We start from the raw sequence: 16,480 nt of genomic DNA, 5'->3' as shown, positions 1-16,480 counted from the left end.
CCTTCCGTAGGTCCAGAATTTAAACTGAAGAGTAGGTCTGAAGGTCTTATTTTTATACCTGGTGCCTCTTTTGAAATAGAGTCTGGAAATTCCTGCCTCCGTGCCCTAGGCCCAATAGGCTACTGTGAACTTTTGTGTGAGGGCACGACACAGCTTATTAAATTACAAGTGGGACTGTACCCAGCTCTGGCCCCCTCATCCTCCCTGAGATGTCCCATCCAGGCACACTTAATCCCTCTATTGTGTGGCCGTCTGGGAGCAATATACAAAAGTCAACTACACCTAGTTATGTGGCCCAAGAAGAGGCTGCCGGCACCAAATGGTTAGGATAGGAGAATGGCAACTTTTTAAAAGTAGAACTGTTTTTGGAACCACGCACACCAAAAGTTAAGTGGATGATTTTGGAAAGTTGAGGCGTGCTGAAGAGGAAACGTCCACTAAACCAGGACGTAATGAACAAGCAGCAGATGCACCAATCAACGCTGAGTGGTGTCCCCCTTGTAGCACAGCCAGTGTGGGCAACAAAGTTGCAAAAATTTGATCAATATTAAAGTCGTCGTTTTAAACTCAAATATTTATTGTTTGTGATTCATCTGTATTTCAATCTTCATTTTAATCATGAGATTCATAATTTGCAAGAGAAAAAATAATTCACTAGAACCAAGGATGTGTGGTATAATCCTCAATGCATTCTGTCTCCTATATCAGTAATTCCTTCTTTACTTTCCATTACCACAACCAATTACACCTTTCGAGGCTCGTTTCACGGAGACACGCTGATTGCTCCTGTCCGCGGGGAAACGCTGTTCGTCTTCGTTAACTTTTCACTGAGGTATGCCGTATTACGGGGTGTCAACACAACGCTTTCATGTGTTATACGTAAATTTATTTCTAGTCACTGAGTATCTTTAATTTGCACTCTTTTCAAGTAATCTTGTGTATGTAAATACCGGCACGTTACATGTCGATTTATTTTTAACTCCGCACACCTTTCGATTAATCCTGTGCACGTTATCCTGGTAGGGTCCCTATGGTTTACACGTTATTTGGAATATCGTTTTCAAACTCCTGGCATTCTATTTCACACTCTCTTCACTTGATTGCCCCACACCTTTGCGCCACCACGGGCTTTACAATTCTTCTGGTTACCGTTGCTAACACACGTCGATTCTGGTTTCAGGTGTTATAAGCACAGACACCTTCATCTATCACTTTTGTTTGATTTTTGCATTTAGTTGAACAGGTCGGTACATCTCTCCTTTCTATCATGTCTTTTCAGGACTCCTCCTGAAGAAGGGTAAAACCATACCCGAAATGCATTGAGGATTATACCACACATCCTTGGTTCTAGTGAATTATTTTTTCTCTTGCAAATTATGAATCTCATGATTAAAATGAAGATTGAAATACAGATGAATCGTCAACAATAAATATTTGAGTTTAAAACGACGACTTTAATATTGATCAAATTTTTGCAACTTTGCTGCCCACACTGGCTGTGCTACAAGGGGGACACCACTCAACGTTGATTGGTGCATATGCAACTTTTTAAAAGTGGCATTTCGCAAATCGTGACCTAAAATACAAAATCACCATTAAAGAGGATTTTAAATTATAATTTCTCAGACCCCAAACCTGACTTTCCTTCCTGCTCCCAATTAAAGGTTATCACTTATTAGATGTAATAAGGTAAGCTAACATTATCCTATGAAACAGGTAAGCCTCACAGTAGTGGAAAACTAATTTGGGAGTTTTTTTCTACCAGGACATGTAAAACTTAAAAGTACATATCCAACTTTTTAATTCCAATGCACCCTACCTTAGTGGTGACTTATAGATAATAAAAAGGGAGTGTTAGGCTTAGAAAGGAGATTATTGTGCCAAGTCGAGCTGGCAGTTTAAAGCTGCCAGCAGGCTGCAGTTGTAGGCCTGGAACACATTTTAAGGGACTACTTAAGTGGGTAGCATAATAAGTGTTGTAGGCCCACTGTAGCATTTACCAGCTCTGTGTATATGGTATGAAAAAATTTAAAATCCCAGTTATGTGCAAGCCAATTTTACTATGTTTTAGGTGCACTTTAGCGTTAGGTAGCAGTGGCACAGAATCCGAAGTCCATCAAAATCAAATTCAGCAACAATAGGAGGGTTGAAGGCAAAATGTTGGAGGGAAGACCACCCTAAGGCTGACTGGTCCAAAAAGCACCAAGAAGCATAAAGTAATAATGATAGTCAATGAGCTAGTGAGTGGGAATGACTTCTTGGCATGCCCTAACCAATGTGCAATAGTTCTTGGGGCCAACCTTACCCACTTTGGACATTTTCACGATGGCAAAAGTCTTCAGTCACAAACATTGAGATCTGACGGCTGTGTGTGTGTAAGGGTAGTGAGTATACTATAGTAATACTATACTATAGACATGTATACTAATGACTTCCTACATCTAACACTACAATCTGGTCTGGGGTAGTTACTGTACCCACACTAAACCCAGAGACCGGAGTCTGGGACCACAAGAATAGGGTTTTCAGCAACCTGACAGTGACAACACATTAATTGTTTTGGCATCCTGGTTCCCTTCCTTCCAAGTGTGCTCCAGTGTTGTATGTTAACCAAGCAGACCTGCCAAGCAGGATTTGACACTTTAATTTCAAAAGAGATGCCCCACCGTGCATATTCGGTCAGGCTCAGAGGAGGCATCTCTGCCATTTAGGTCGGCCTATTATTTGCTCCTGGGAGGCACATTGCACTTTACTATCAGCATTACTGGCTAGCAGAAAAGGGAGAGCAGATGGAAATGTATCCTCTAGGAATTTCAGGCAGGGAAAATATTAGTTTCTAATCATTATATTTTTCTTACTATTTAAAAATCTAACTTGTTAATAACTATTAAAAATAATTGTTTTTCTAAAATAATTGTTTTTCCAGCTGGTCCTATTTCCTAGATGAAGTAATAGCATTTTAAGCTGTACTCTGGTTTTCTACATAGGACAGCTAGGCCTGCTATTGTGAAAAGAGTTTGGGTGCTAGTCACTGTAAAGACATGTTAACATTACATTTCTATATGCCCTACTTTTAAATACTATCCATCATGCTTTGTGGGCAACAAGGTGTTTTAATATTTAAAAGGGAAGTTTTGAATTGCAGTATTTACACTGCTACAGTCAGGCTACACTGGTAGGCCTGAAGCCATGATTTACATTGTCACTGAAGTGCTTGGGTGCCTCAGTTCACTGCTGAAGTTTAACTTTCTCACCCTGGGTGCATTTTGTGCCATGTACTAGAGACGTATACGCAAGTTAAATATACCTATTAGAATATGCCAATTCAACCATGTTTAAAAGGCGGAGCACAGGCACTTACTACTGGTTACCAGGGGTAAAGTGCAGAGTTCTAAAATCAGCAAAAAAACAAGGTCCAGCAAAAGGTGAAATTTCACAGTAGGAACATGCCTACCATAAACTTTAAAATACAAGGCACCCTGCATTTGTATGTTATAAGACCAACTTAAGGGTGACTCACTTAATTTTTAAAAGCTCGGGTCCTGCCTGGCAAAATTGTTATTTTGACAGATGTGTCTGCTGATTTAAAAAAATGCAGCAGTCAGGCTACACATGTTGACCTAAAGCCGTGTTTTCTTTGTCAGCCTAGTACACTACACAATTTGTGCTTCAGTCTATAGGTGACATTAAACTTCCACGTCATTGGTGTATTTTCCACACTATATAATATGGCCTAACAGAAAAGTGAAATATTCTGGGGATTATCCAGTTTACCATATCTGTAGGAGCTAGAGCACATACTCTGGGAACTGAACAGCAGTACCTCAGTGTGCTGAGTTAAACAAAGAAATCAGAAATGCCAGTTAGCGAAAAAGGGGTGACAATGCCAAAAGAGGCATTTTCTATCAGGCTGAAATAAGTTGACTGCAATAGGATTATGATGAAGGTATCCTAATTAGTACCATTTCCCCCACTACTAGAGTTGTTTTAGTCTTAAAACATTGATTATTAGCACTCCTGCCTCAGTTCAGTTTTAACAGTAAGAAATTCCAGACCTTCCACAATGCTTTCTCATACACAGATAGCACTAAAAGACTCCAAATGCTCTGCATGAGCCCACCCTAAAAATCTAAGGTGTTGGCAAAGGAGCACTTCTGTAATGAAGCATGCCATCGATTGTGGGCAAAGGTTCGCATCTTGTTTAAGAACCCCTTTTTCTTTTCATATGAACGTTACACATTTGGAATATAAATCAGTGCATTGTTTTCCAACACAATATGAACTGCATAAGCATGAAAACTAGGAACTTATGTTCTAAGTCCCATTCAGAATAAAGCCTACTATTTTGAGGTTTTTGATTTGTCATTTAGATAAGAAGGCAGTAATGAATTTAGGCTCTTTAATAGCCTTGCACTCCCCTTTGTTGTTGCAAACAGTAGGCAATAGCCAGTGCTTTGAGTAAAGCTCCGCCTTGTGTAGACTGCACACAAGGAAGAACTGGCTTGAAGTTTCCTATTGGTATACATTAAGTACTGGAATCTGCTACACACTGGCTTACTGAAAAAGCACTTAGGCACGCTGTAGAAAGTTCAGAATCAGGCTGTGAGGATATGCTGAAGCATGGGGATCATTAGGTACACAGTCATTTCTGGGTAGGAGGTCTGACCTCTATCAAGAGATATAATGCCGTAGGCCTTCAATGGGTGTTTTAGTTGAAGGGGTCCCAAATGTGCAAAAAAAATTACAAACTAGTCAGGAAACATACAGAACCGATTTTGACGAATCAACCATAAACATTTCTTTTAGCCATTATTGTGACTCTGGAGCTGTGTTTTTGCTCCTGTGCTTCTTAACATAGATCTTGGCAACCAACAGTGTTGTTGCAAAGCCATCGACTACTGTAGATGAATAAACCTACATCGTCAGACATATCATGTAAAAACCCAATAACGAGGAAGGCACAAACATCAGATCGCAGGAAAAGTGCCATATATTGGTTCAGTAGCCCAAGATGCATGAGCATGGCTAAAGTACATGCACTAGATCAAATTGTGATTGGCTGTGTCTCCAGAAGTTTAGGTGTGGAAAATGGCTTGCCCTTCATCAGGGGGTGTCCAATACCAGTTGACATTTCATGAATTTTATGTGTGCTTCCGTAACATGAGTGTCATGCATGGAATGTAAAGGGCTGTCTCATCTTCATGACCACTGTGCTGCTAAAGTCTGAAAGCTTCCATAACCGGCCTAGAGAAGAGGTGGTTTATGTGAACTCTGTAGAAGCCTAATACTACACTCTTACCATCTCCCATGTCCTAAGATAATTAAGGATGGGGATTTTAGTAATACAGTCTGTGTGAGTCAGTATGTGAGATGTCAATATTTCCTGGAGTCCGTGAAATGAATACCACATTTATTCCACAAGGTACGAAAAGATGTGGGGCATCCACAGAGACCAAATTGCTGCCTGATCCTACCAGTAGCCCCATGGTCCTAGTGGATGGTGCTGTTGCCCATCAATATTTTTAGCATTGTGGAAAATAGGAGCAGAGAGGTGGAAGAATGAATAGATAAACCACAGATTTAAAAACACGGAACATAGCACAAATTACACAATTATCCACCCCCGAGAGATAGACTTGTAGACAGGGAGTAGGCCTATGGCTTAAGCCAGTAGGTTCTTTTTGAAGCATAACACCTATTAGTGGTGATGTAGAGCGAGGCAGGAAAGTTAGACTTGACCACCTAATTAAGCCATTCTGTGCCTTTGTGATTAAAGCAGTGAGTTTATCCTCAGCCATGCCTGCAATACCCCTAGTCATAAATATGCTGAGGTATTTCAGGCCTCTATGGATCAACTCTTGTCATTCTTGTAATACGTGCAAAGATGGTGTTGATGATAAACAACGATCAATGTAGTGCCTCACTTTTCCCTCAATTGACATTATTGCCAGAGAACTCAGCAACAAACTTTATCTGTGCCATCAGAGCTTGGAGGGACATGGTGTGGATGTAGCTATCAACCATATATCATCAGAAGGGTTTTTACCAGCCCAGCTGAAGCACAGATGCCCATAGCATCCTCTGAAGCCCCGATTGAGGTCAACAGGGACTCTAGCACACTCTGAAAAAGGAGGGGAGACTGGGACCAGTCCCATTTTGATTAGTCTTGGTAAAAATCCAACCTAGTTAATATGTCATAGGAGAATCATAGAGCCATCACACTTGGTAAATTAAATGATCCCCCAGGTGAAACTGCCCAAGTATACAGATGAGGTAGCCCACTTGACAATGTCAAATGCCTTTTTGGCCAGCACGTCCTCAAACAGGGGATGGGCCCTGGCCAAAACCCATCTGTCATTCGTGCACTAGGGAAGGAATGACCATCCCAAGTCTGTTGGCCAGGAGTTTTGCCAAGATTTTCAGGTTTTTGTTGATCTGGGAAATAGGGCAAAAGCCACCACAATCGAGGGGATCTTTCCTTTTTCTTTTTAAGGGAAACAATTCCATTATTAGAAATAGAGCCCAGGGAGCCAGTCTTTTTGGCTTCCTTGGACATGACATGTAACATAGGGGGGAGCAAAGGTTTGCTTACCTTATAACATTTTTCAGGGATGTCCTCTTCAGCTGGATTTTCGCAAGTTGTGAGATCCCTTAAGATTTGCATTATTTCCTCTAATGGAATTTGCTCTCCAATCGGGCCCCAAAACCTGGGCATAAAGAGGGCACGTTCAGAGACCTGAAGAAGAACCCCTTAGACTGGGTTTCAACTGGTACTGACAAGCAGCATACCCCCTCATAGTAGGGGGCATGCACCCCAGCAATGCCTAGCGGGTGCTACATATTTCTGGGATGGCAATCTCAGCTTCCCTTGGCTGCAAGTAATATTCCAGTAACTGTCCGATTTCCTCATGCTCTTAATGGCACTGGGGAATTATTTCCAGTATATAGCCTCCAATCATAGCTGAAGGTCAACAGAAGGGTTAGTACTCTGATCCCTCGTAAGGATTCAAACCGAAGTTTCAAGTCTAGTCACGGGATCCTCAGGAATTCTGTTGTCTGATTCAGGGCTGCACAGCTCTTCCAACCCTAGATTATTCATTATAGTATTGACAAACCAAATCACCATCATCAGCTCAGCCTCTAGAATTAAACGATATAGTGCTCCCGAATAGGGCCTATCCAATTATTCTATGTTGCAGCGGCAGGTTTTACAGGGGACTGGGATTTGTCCCTGACCTTAGTCAATATTCCAATAATCTGATGTAAGCCTTCCTTGTCAGAGCCACTGCAAGTCGTGCTGGTCGCCAGATGTTTCTTAACTCTTCAGTGCTGTGGTGAAGATCTTATGTGCCTCTGGTGTCTCCGGGGACAGTCTTGGGTTTTTGGGCCTGTCTCCATCAGTGGTGGTTCTTAAGTCATCCAGACCATCAGGATCAGAGTATCCAGAAGTCCTGCCATCATTTGTGATGAGCATTACCTCTGGGTTCTTGAGGGCAGATATAATGAGAGTTTGTTCAGTTTATACAATGGCAAAAGGAGTTTTCTTCCTTAGATGTGTCTAATTTCTCAAGAGACATGCAATGATGGATGTGTGGCTTGATATCAAGAATATATGAACTGGTTCTTATGAGGTGCGCTCTCTCGAATGCAAGAAGTTCCAGAAGTTTCAGTTCTACAAAGTGGGGAATTAAATTCTGAAGGGAGACTATCATTTCATTGTGTCCTAATTTTGCAAGGACCCCATACAGGCATATGTTATCACAGTGTGAACAAACTTCCAGAGCTGCCAGTTTGATCCTCAGATGCCAGAGTTTTTAGCTCAGTCTGGCACTGTGTTAAGTCTATCCTCCAGGTTTCCAGCGTCTCTGCTCTGTAGAATCAAGACGTTGGTTAAAGGAGGCTAGGTCTTGACAGAGAGCCTTTACTTCACATGAGATTTCAGTCACAGTGGCCAATGGGAGAAGCTTCCTCGATGATTTCCTGTGTAGCTTTTTTGGGCATAAAAGACCTGGGCCTTCAGCAGGCTCCAGGTCACCCAGGTATAGGTGTCTGTAGTGATAAATATGTATTAGTACTGTCAGCTCTGGGCATGTCTACAGTATGGAATTAGCTCACAATGGCACTAAGATGTCTCATCACGGTCATTATCATGATCAATTCCATGAGAGGTAGTGGGAACATGGATATCCCAGGGGTGTCTGCCAATCCATGGGCATCAGGACGACAAAGATCAATGAGACCTGGTCAGAGCAGCAATACCTCAAAAGGAGAATTGAGAAGCTCAGAGAAGAAAGGGACATACACTCATTAAAGAGGGCTGGAATGGTCCAGTCCAGTGGCCAGTCCCAATCAATGCTACTGCAGCACCATCGACTACACAGTAAAGTTTGCAAATACAAAGCACAAGGGATGTTGCAAACTGGTCAGGTAATGCATCTCGTGCAAACTAGGTTTGACAGCTGGTGGGTGCAGTGAAGATCGCTGCATCAGTTGTATTTTGGGGAACTTTCTGATTCGAGATGAATGGTTGCTCTAAGGTCAGCATGTTTTTCATTGCATAAAGGTGGAGTTAGATAACCACATGAGCGCAGGAGGAATTAACTCCATATCCTCTCCAAAGTCTATGTGCACATCTAAGGTATAGAGTAACCATGATATACGAGGATACCACAGGCCTCACAATCCATGAGTGACCAAAGCTAGCCAGTAGCATGAGCCTGCACTCTTTGCTCAAAGTGCCACTCTCACGGATCGGGAAACAGGCAAGGTCGAAAGGGCTGGTGAGGACTCGCTCCTTCTAAGCTCTCTGCCCTCTTACTGTAACAAAGGGAGCAAAACCGACCATTTAGAAAGCTGCTTTCCATTGTATAGGCCCATCGACCTCACTGTGTTCAAAAGTGAAAGTGTTTGGGGGACATCCACTCTGTCATGCTCGGCATCAGTGGAGGCTGAAGGAATCCACAGCCAACCGGTGGTAAGAGGTGCCACTTCTCTGTGTTTTCTGCAGCACTTCGTCCAGAGCAGCGGGTGGGACCCCATAGCCAGTAGATGTCTGTGACTAGGAACTGGTCAGCAGAGCTTCATTTGAGAGCTTGGCCAGGAAAGAGTATGAAGAAGGCTCAAACCTGGAGAAATCAAATAGTACATTAACTTTGAATAAATCACCAAATGGTGACACCAGAAGGCAGTTACTCTGGCACATTATATCCGTGGGTAGGCCTGCTACTGGAAGCACAGCCAACCGTGGATGAGGATGTGGACTGTACATCTGCCCAAAGATGCCTTAACACTCGGGTGCTGATAACCAAACACCTGATTCTTTCCAAGTGCAGTAGGAAGTACCCAGGGCCAGTTTTAGGGCTAGTGATGCCCAGTGCTGCAATATTTTTGGGTATTCCTCCCCCTGTGACTTTTCCTCACTTTCCCTCACTACTATCGGGCAAAAGTGTCCCCTTCTCCCTCCATAGCCCATCTCTTACATACATTTCATTTGTTTAAAACCGCTAAAAAAGGCTGGCTGTACTAATCCACTCAGCTATCCACATAAAATACAGATCTGTTCTTTGCAGCAGGCATATTAACCCTCAGATCTACTTTAAGGTGAAACATAGCTGCCACTAGACAGAACTCCAATCTCTCTCTCCAGCGGGAACATTAATTCTAAGAGTTATCTTGACATTTTTATTGTTGCCTGAAAGCTGGACGTACAAATGACTCTGCAGCAGGTGCTTTTAAATTGTATGTTTCTGCTAACTACAGCCCCCCCTCCTTGAGGTCAATGCCCCCTATCTATCAGCGCCCAGTGTGGCCGCACAACTCCCACCGCCCTAAAGCTGGCCCTGGAAGGACCAAAGTATTCACACTCAACTTATGCTGCTTGGGGAACTAAGAATGCTTTTAAGTTTTATCTTGAAGAAAGGGATATCTCCTTCCAATTAAAGAAAGGGCTATCTCCTTGAAATTCAAACTTTCAAACTTGTTGCTGATAGTCCTGAAACTGTGGAGTTACTCGAGGAAGAGAACAGTTCTTCTGCTGAAGCCACCAACTCCTTAATAGGTTGCAAAAGCCTTTTTTTCTCCCTATTCCCATTATTCCATCTGAGTTAGGCATGGATGACCAGAGACTAGGTTTAGAGATTTTCCACCACCGCTCACTAGTCCCTGGTTACCTGCAGACCCTCTTGGAAGCTTACCTCTACCTTGGTGGTGGTCAGGAGAAGTTGCACGCCTGGGGTTAGCTTATTCATGAAGCCTGACCAGCTGCTCTTTGCTGCGTTTCTCAACTGAAGCTTGGAGAAGCGTCATAGCCCTTCCCAAGCCTTGTTTATGTATGAGTCGTTAACACCCCATCCATCTCCAAATCCGAAATTGGTAAGCAACAGCCGTCCATAGGATTAGTACCTTGAAAAGCCTGTAAGCAAGTCTGTACAGAGTAGCCGGCCCTAGTGTGACTTGAATAAGTAAAATGAATGGAATTGGAATTTTGTCAATGACACGCTTATATTTTATCATCTGAAATACGTTACTGCATTCCTCAGTTTCCATGTATATAAAGAAGTTGAATTTATTGTTCTTGTTTGATTTTTCTTGGGTATAAACAATTTAATTAAAACGCAATTACTCCTAAAATTCAGCATCAGACAGACTCGCACGCACCCAATGTGTTCTACAGGCATGCACACACTGAATCCGTTCTAGACATTCCTCAATATTCTGCAGGCATTGACATCAAATGGTTTGAACTCTGCAGGTGGTGAACAAGCATGTGTGGTCTGCGTTCGAGATATTTTGTTTCCCCCCCGCTTACATTGTTTTTTCTCTCTTCGCAGTCTCTCATAACCTTTGTGAACAAACATCTGAACAAGCTGAATTTGGAGGTGACTGAACTAGAAACACAGGTAAAAAATTTACAGCATGTAACAAATCGCATTATAATAGAATTACATATATAAACTCGAAACTGTTCTTCTGCATTAAGGGTCTATAATAAAGTACTGCTGGGCATTAACGTGCAATAAAATATTTTAAAGACTCAACTTAATGTTCCAGTCAATTTGGAAGATATTACCAGCTGGGTTTGTAGACATTGAGGGAGACCTTCAGAAGAATGGATTTACTACTTTTTTCAATTAATTGTGTTTTTTATGGGGTTTTTTTTATAGTAGCAAGCTTCTTCTGTCTTCAGCCTTTTTGCTTGGCTAATGATGTACCTGCAATAAAATATTTTAAAGACTCAACTTGATGTTCCAGTTAATTTGGAAGATATTACCAGCTGGGTTTGTAGACATTAATGAGGGAGAACTTCAGAAGGACGCCTTCATTACTTTTTTCACTTCATTGTTGTTTTAATGGGATTTTTGCATGGTAGCAAGCTTCTTCCGTCTTCAGCCTTTTTGCTTGGCCAATGATGTAATTGCTAATATTCTCTCTGGGCTTCAACTGTATTCACAAACACATTTTATAAGAATTTTAAGAGTTAGCTGAGGGGGGGGGGGGAGAGAATTCACCTCAAATAATAAACCCCTACGTCTCTAAATAATCCTATGTTTAACCCTTTGGTAGCTTGGCATCTTGGCATAAAGCAATCAGCCTTTACTTTGAGGCAATGTGTGAAGTGTTTCTGCAATACTCCAATGGTAATAAAGTGAAAACACAGCACAAGAAAAATCCTTGACCAATTTACAAAAAAGTCAATGTGTTAATAAATAAAATTACATCAAAAGCACAATAATCCAATAATTGGAATTAGAGATATGAATTGTTAAAGTTTGAATTAAAAATCGCTTTAAAAAGCACAAAGCGCCAAGTGGGGTTATTTACCCGAACTAGACCGGGTCAAAGTCCAAAATTAAGATCGACTGCCATGGAGTGCGTGTCTGCTACGGGAGTCAGGTCGGTCCTAGTGAAAAGTTTATTTAGAAACTGCTATGGAAAAATAGTGGATGTCGACGAGTCTTAGACAGGAAAAGCTAGATCCGAAGCAGGGTTCGATGATGGTGGGTTGCTGAAGAGTGGGTTTCTGTTGCGGTCATTGAAGGTGGTAAGCCCCAAGCAGACAAAATCCAAAATCTTTTCCCAGGTAGGCCTCGATCTCGACAGGTTGCAGCTCTGATCAGTCCTGATGAAGCCCTCCCTGTTCGGACATAGAAACTTAAAAACTTTTCTGGAAATCATATCTCCTTCAGCGGGGCAAACCAGCAAGCTGAAGTCAACCAGCGATTCAATTGCTGTGGAGTCCTAGCTTTTGCAGTGTGGACAAGAGAAGTACGCTCTAACACCAGCCAAAGTTCCAGGACCTGAGGAGCACCATTGGACCTTAGGATTCCAACAGAAGCCAGCAGCAGGGTCCAAGGCATGTCCAGTTGGTACTGGTCAGCTGAGCAGTTGCAGGGAAAGGTCCTCTGGAAACTTGTTGTGACCCTTTAGCTCAAACAGGAGATCAGCTAACTGACCCTTGGACTCACTTCTGGGGTCCAGGATTCCTTCAGGTTTTTCAGACAGCAGGGAAGTCCTTCTTCTGGTCCTCCACAGGTTCAGTAGTCTTCTGATGAACGTACTGGCGATGCCATATTTATGTCCACTACCAGCCTGTGGGTGGGGGTAACTACTGGCCACTCTCTCTAATGTGGTGGAAGTTCCCAGGGGTGGCCGTACCCATCTTGTCAGTACTTTCTGGTGTGTTTTACTGTAAACTATCCCACAGTGCTCCTCTCCACCTAAATCCAACCCTGGTAGAACCTTTCTTCCTCTGGCCGGAGCTTTCTGTGCCCACCCAAAGGTGTGGCTGTAAATATAGGCAAGCCTCTCTTGTGGGCACTCCAAACAAGTTCTGGGGCAGCTCTCCTCCCAATGGTTTGGAGCTAAGCTGACTAGCAAAACAAAGTGAGGCATGCCCACGTGGGAGCCACATCTGCCAGTGACGGGTTGTGCATTCCTTGAAGCTCAGGGAAGGCTGGGCACAGCCCCAAGGCCTTTCTGCTCAAGGGGCAATGGGGACATCTGGTCCCCACTAGAAGTGGCGACAGATGACTAGCAATACAGAAGGAATGCAGGCCTAGGTGTAAACTATACCTGCCAGTAACAGGGTATGTATCTTTTGAAGCTCAGGGAAGGGATAGGCACAGCCCCAAGTCAACATGCTCAAGGAAGGAAACGCCTCTCTATACCTAAGCCCTTTGTCCACTGCCTGGGAGCAATCCTCATCTCACCACAGGGTAGTATTCAGCAGCCAGGGGACACAGGCAGAAAGTCCCTTTTTGGCTTAGACAAAGATCGACAACTTTTTAAAAGTATCATTTACAGAATAGTAATAGAAAATCAGACTGCACCATTAATTTGGATTTTAAATTGCTATTAAAAGTAGTTCTTGAACCATTTTGCTAGCTACTTCTAAACTGAAGTTAGCACTTATTAAAAATAATAGTGTAACCAAGTGTTAGCCAGTCCTGCCACAGTGAAAAATGACTTTAGAGGTTTTTCACTGCCTGGACATGTAAAACAGTAAATATACATGCCAGACTTTTTAAATACAACAAACCTAAGAAGGAGTAAGAAGTCTTTATTGGGGTAGACCCTCCGCTTCCCAAACTATTACCTAGAGCCTACTCAAAGGAGGATACACCCAATTCTCCTAAATCCTGCCTCCTGCGCAGGGGCATGCATGACTGCTCAAATATCCTGAATGAGTGAGCAGATGGCACCCAGGTATATCAGTGCCCGTGCCACATTTCTTGGATACATTTGAGTCCTCACCCACAGGTACCACTTGTGGCTTGTTTCATCGCAGGACAACACCCAACTCACCTAGTGTCAGTGGGTGGGTTCTACGCATTTGTAAGCGGAGCTCTTAAAAGTTAGATTGCAGACGATTATGTGAGTGTATTAAAATTGCGTCTTAGATCCTGTAGTAGTGTTTTAATGAATAAGGCCGAGGGCAAGATTTAAAGCAGTGAGATGATGTAAGGATTTAATCGTCCTTGACATCAGAAGCTCAACATGTTTCAGCCGTATATGGGTTAATCGACTTTCTTCAGGACCTAGATAAATTCCTGCGTGATATAGCTGAAATTCCCAACCTACTTTAATGCGTTTTTACTTTTTTAATAAGCATGAACGCAACAAACAAACCGTACTAATGAGGCCTTTTCCTGGGATGACCATGGATGGCTTATCTACTCATAAGGGATCATAGAGTTTTGTAGGGAAGGACGGTCCCTGTAGTCACACATTCATCAAGGAAGCGTGTCCATATCATGACCTGAATCTGACCCTGCATCCCTGAGTCATTCAGGGATGCTGAGACAGACTCCGGTCACAATATTATAAGAATTCAAAAGGATGGTTTAGGCCCAGCAAAAGGCATATTTAGCCAGATTGTAATGGCAGTTTTAAACTGCACACACAGGCTGCCAGAGCATGTCTGGAGACATGTTTTTCAGTGATACTTTAGTAGGTGGCCCAATGAGCGCTGCATCCCACTTTACTGGCCCCTTGTACATGTAGTACTAGGTCTAGGTCAAGGTAGTCTTTATTTCGATAATTTCAATCACCAAAGACACAGCGAAAAATACAATACATTATTCCTCATACGCCACTAGCAACAAATTTCAATAATCAGATTAATGTAAAAACGCGAGTTAAAGTATTTAAATAGATTAAAAGTTAAAAATAAATGTTTTTTTTTTTAAAAAGCATTAAACATTTCATAACAAAGCACATGTAATACCCATATATGTAGCAGCATGAACGTAATGGCTTTACAGACAATGAACCCAGAGTCAGGTAACATAGGACCCTAATCAAGTTCTACAAGTTTATTGATGTTATTTCTGCGAATGGTCCACATCCAACTCAAGTACTTAGCCATTGCAATAACTATGTCTTCCTGCGGATTTGTTTTCAAAATGCGGAAGGCCGTTAAACTTGATCTTGTGCCCAGATTAGAGCAAGTCAACTTTAGCCATTTATTTCTCGGGCGTTTATATGCAGGGCATACAAATAGAATATGCATTATGGTCTCGTCCATCAATTGGTATGAGGGACATTTGGCATCTATTTCATTTTGCCATTTTCTAGTAAAGGTTTTTATTGGCAATGAAATGAGCCTACTCCAAATTGATGGAACAGTTTCCTGTCACTCGGTCTCGTAATGAAATTCCAATAAGCTTCAAATCTCGGTTCTATTTTGTGTTCCAAGAAAATACCAGTACTAGTGACAACGACTTAGTATTCATCATGTTCCAATAAGCTTCCTTAGTCTTTTTTAGATGGAAACCTACTGCTCATCGGATCCTCCCACAGGTAGCTAAAACCCATATCTACCAATGTGCTCTTTATCTTTTGTAACCATTTAATTTTGCATGCCGAATCAGTTTCTTTAACATGTTTCAATGCATTCGCATATGATAGTAACTCTGGCGTAGTCCAGAGCCTTCTCCAGTACGCTGTGGGTCTATATGGTGCTAGCTCCTCCAGTGTGGTGCAACCCAGATCTAAAGTAAGAGTTTTAAGTGGCGTGGATTGTAGAAGGCCTGTCAATCCTCGCAAAAACTTATTTTGGGCTAGGGTTAACGATGTTATATTTTCAAAGCCCCATAATTCGGAACCATACAGTATCGAGGCTCTGATCTTTGCATTGTAAATCGTTATAGCTGGGCCTACCGGCTTAGTATATGTGAGCCGAAATTCTTTTAAAAGTACACCAGGAAGTTTGGCATGTCTTAGGGCCAGTATGTCAATCTGTGGTTTCCAATCTAGCCTTTTTCCCAAGGTCACACCCAGATAGGTAAATAGATCTGTTTGTTCAAGTATGGCATTATCCATTACTACTCTTCCTTTTACTGATTTATATCTGTTTAAAACCATAAATTTTGTTTTATCTACATTCACCACTAAATCATGATCTTTGCAAAATAACGTAAATCTATCCAACGCCAGTTGCAAGCCCCTTTGTGTCTTAGATAGAATTAAGGTATCGTCCGCAAACATTATTAGTGGTATCTTAGTGCCTGCTAGTGAGGGAGCGTCTGTTGGAAATGATAAAAAATATGTAAAAGCCCTATTGATAAAAAGCGAAAAAAGGATAGGTGCCAAAACACACCCTTGACGTACCCCTTTGCCTACAGGGAATCGTTCAGTGACCTTCCCCTGGGATCCCCAGCGGACCTGGGCATAGTTAGACTCATGCAATTTGATGATCACAGAGAGAAGTTCTGGAGGCATCCCTGCTTAGTTTAGAGATTCCCATAGTTTATTACGGGGGACTAGATCAAATGCAGATTTTAGATCTATGAAAGATGCATATATAGTTCCCCCTGCCAGAATAACTGTGGTCAAATAAATCATGATAAATCTAAAAACTTGATATATAGTACTAACACGGGGGCGAAAGCCAGCCTGTAATGTTGATAGAATCTCACAATCATCTATCCAAACATTTATACGGCTCAGCACAAGCCGGGCCATAATCTTTTGCATAGTG

At 42.2% G+C, this 16,480-nt stretch overlaps 1 protein-coding gene across 7 annotated transcripts in view; it reads left to right on the top strand.

Moving 5' to 3' along the window:
- The window catches only part of PARVB (parvin beta), a 515,092-nt gene that overhangs the window by 461,913 nt on the left and 36,699 nt on the right, over positions 1 to 16,480 (top strand). For all 7 annotated transcript variants that reach the window (XM_085652456.1, XM_085652460.1, XM_085652461.1 and 4 more), the window contains exon 10: positions 10,830 to 10,898. In XM_085652456.1, coding sequence (XP_085508582.1) covers positions 10,830 to 10,898 — 69 coding nt within the window. The remainder of the gene's footprint in view (positions 1 to 10,829; positions 10,899 to 16,480) is intronic.

The sequence above is a fragment of the Triturus cristatus genome, chromosome 4_1, assembly GCF_964204655.1.
Source record: "Triturus cristatus chromosome 4_1, aTriCri1.1, whole genome shotgun sequence".
NCBI lineage: Eukaryota > Metazoa > Chordata > Amphibia > Caudata > Salamandridae > Triturus > Triturus cristatus.
This window is presented reverse-complemented; position numbering and strand designations above follow the sequence as displayed.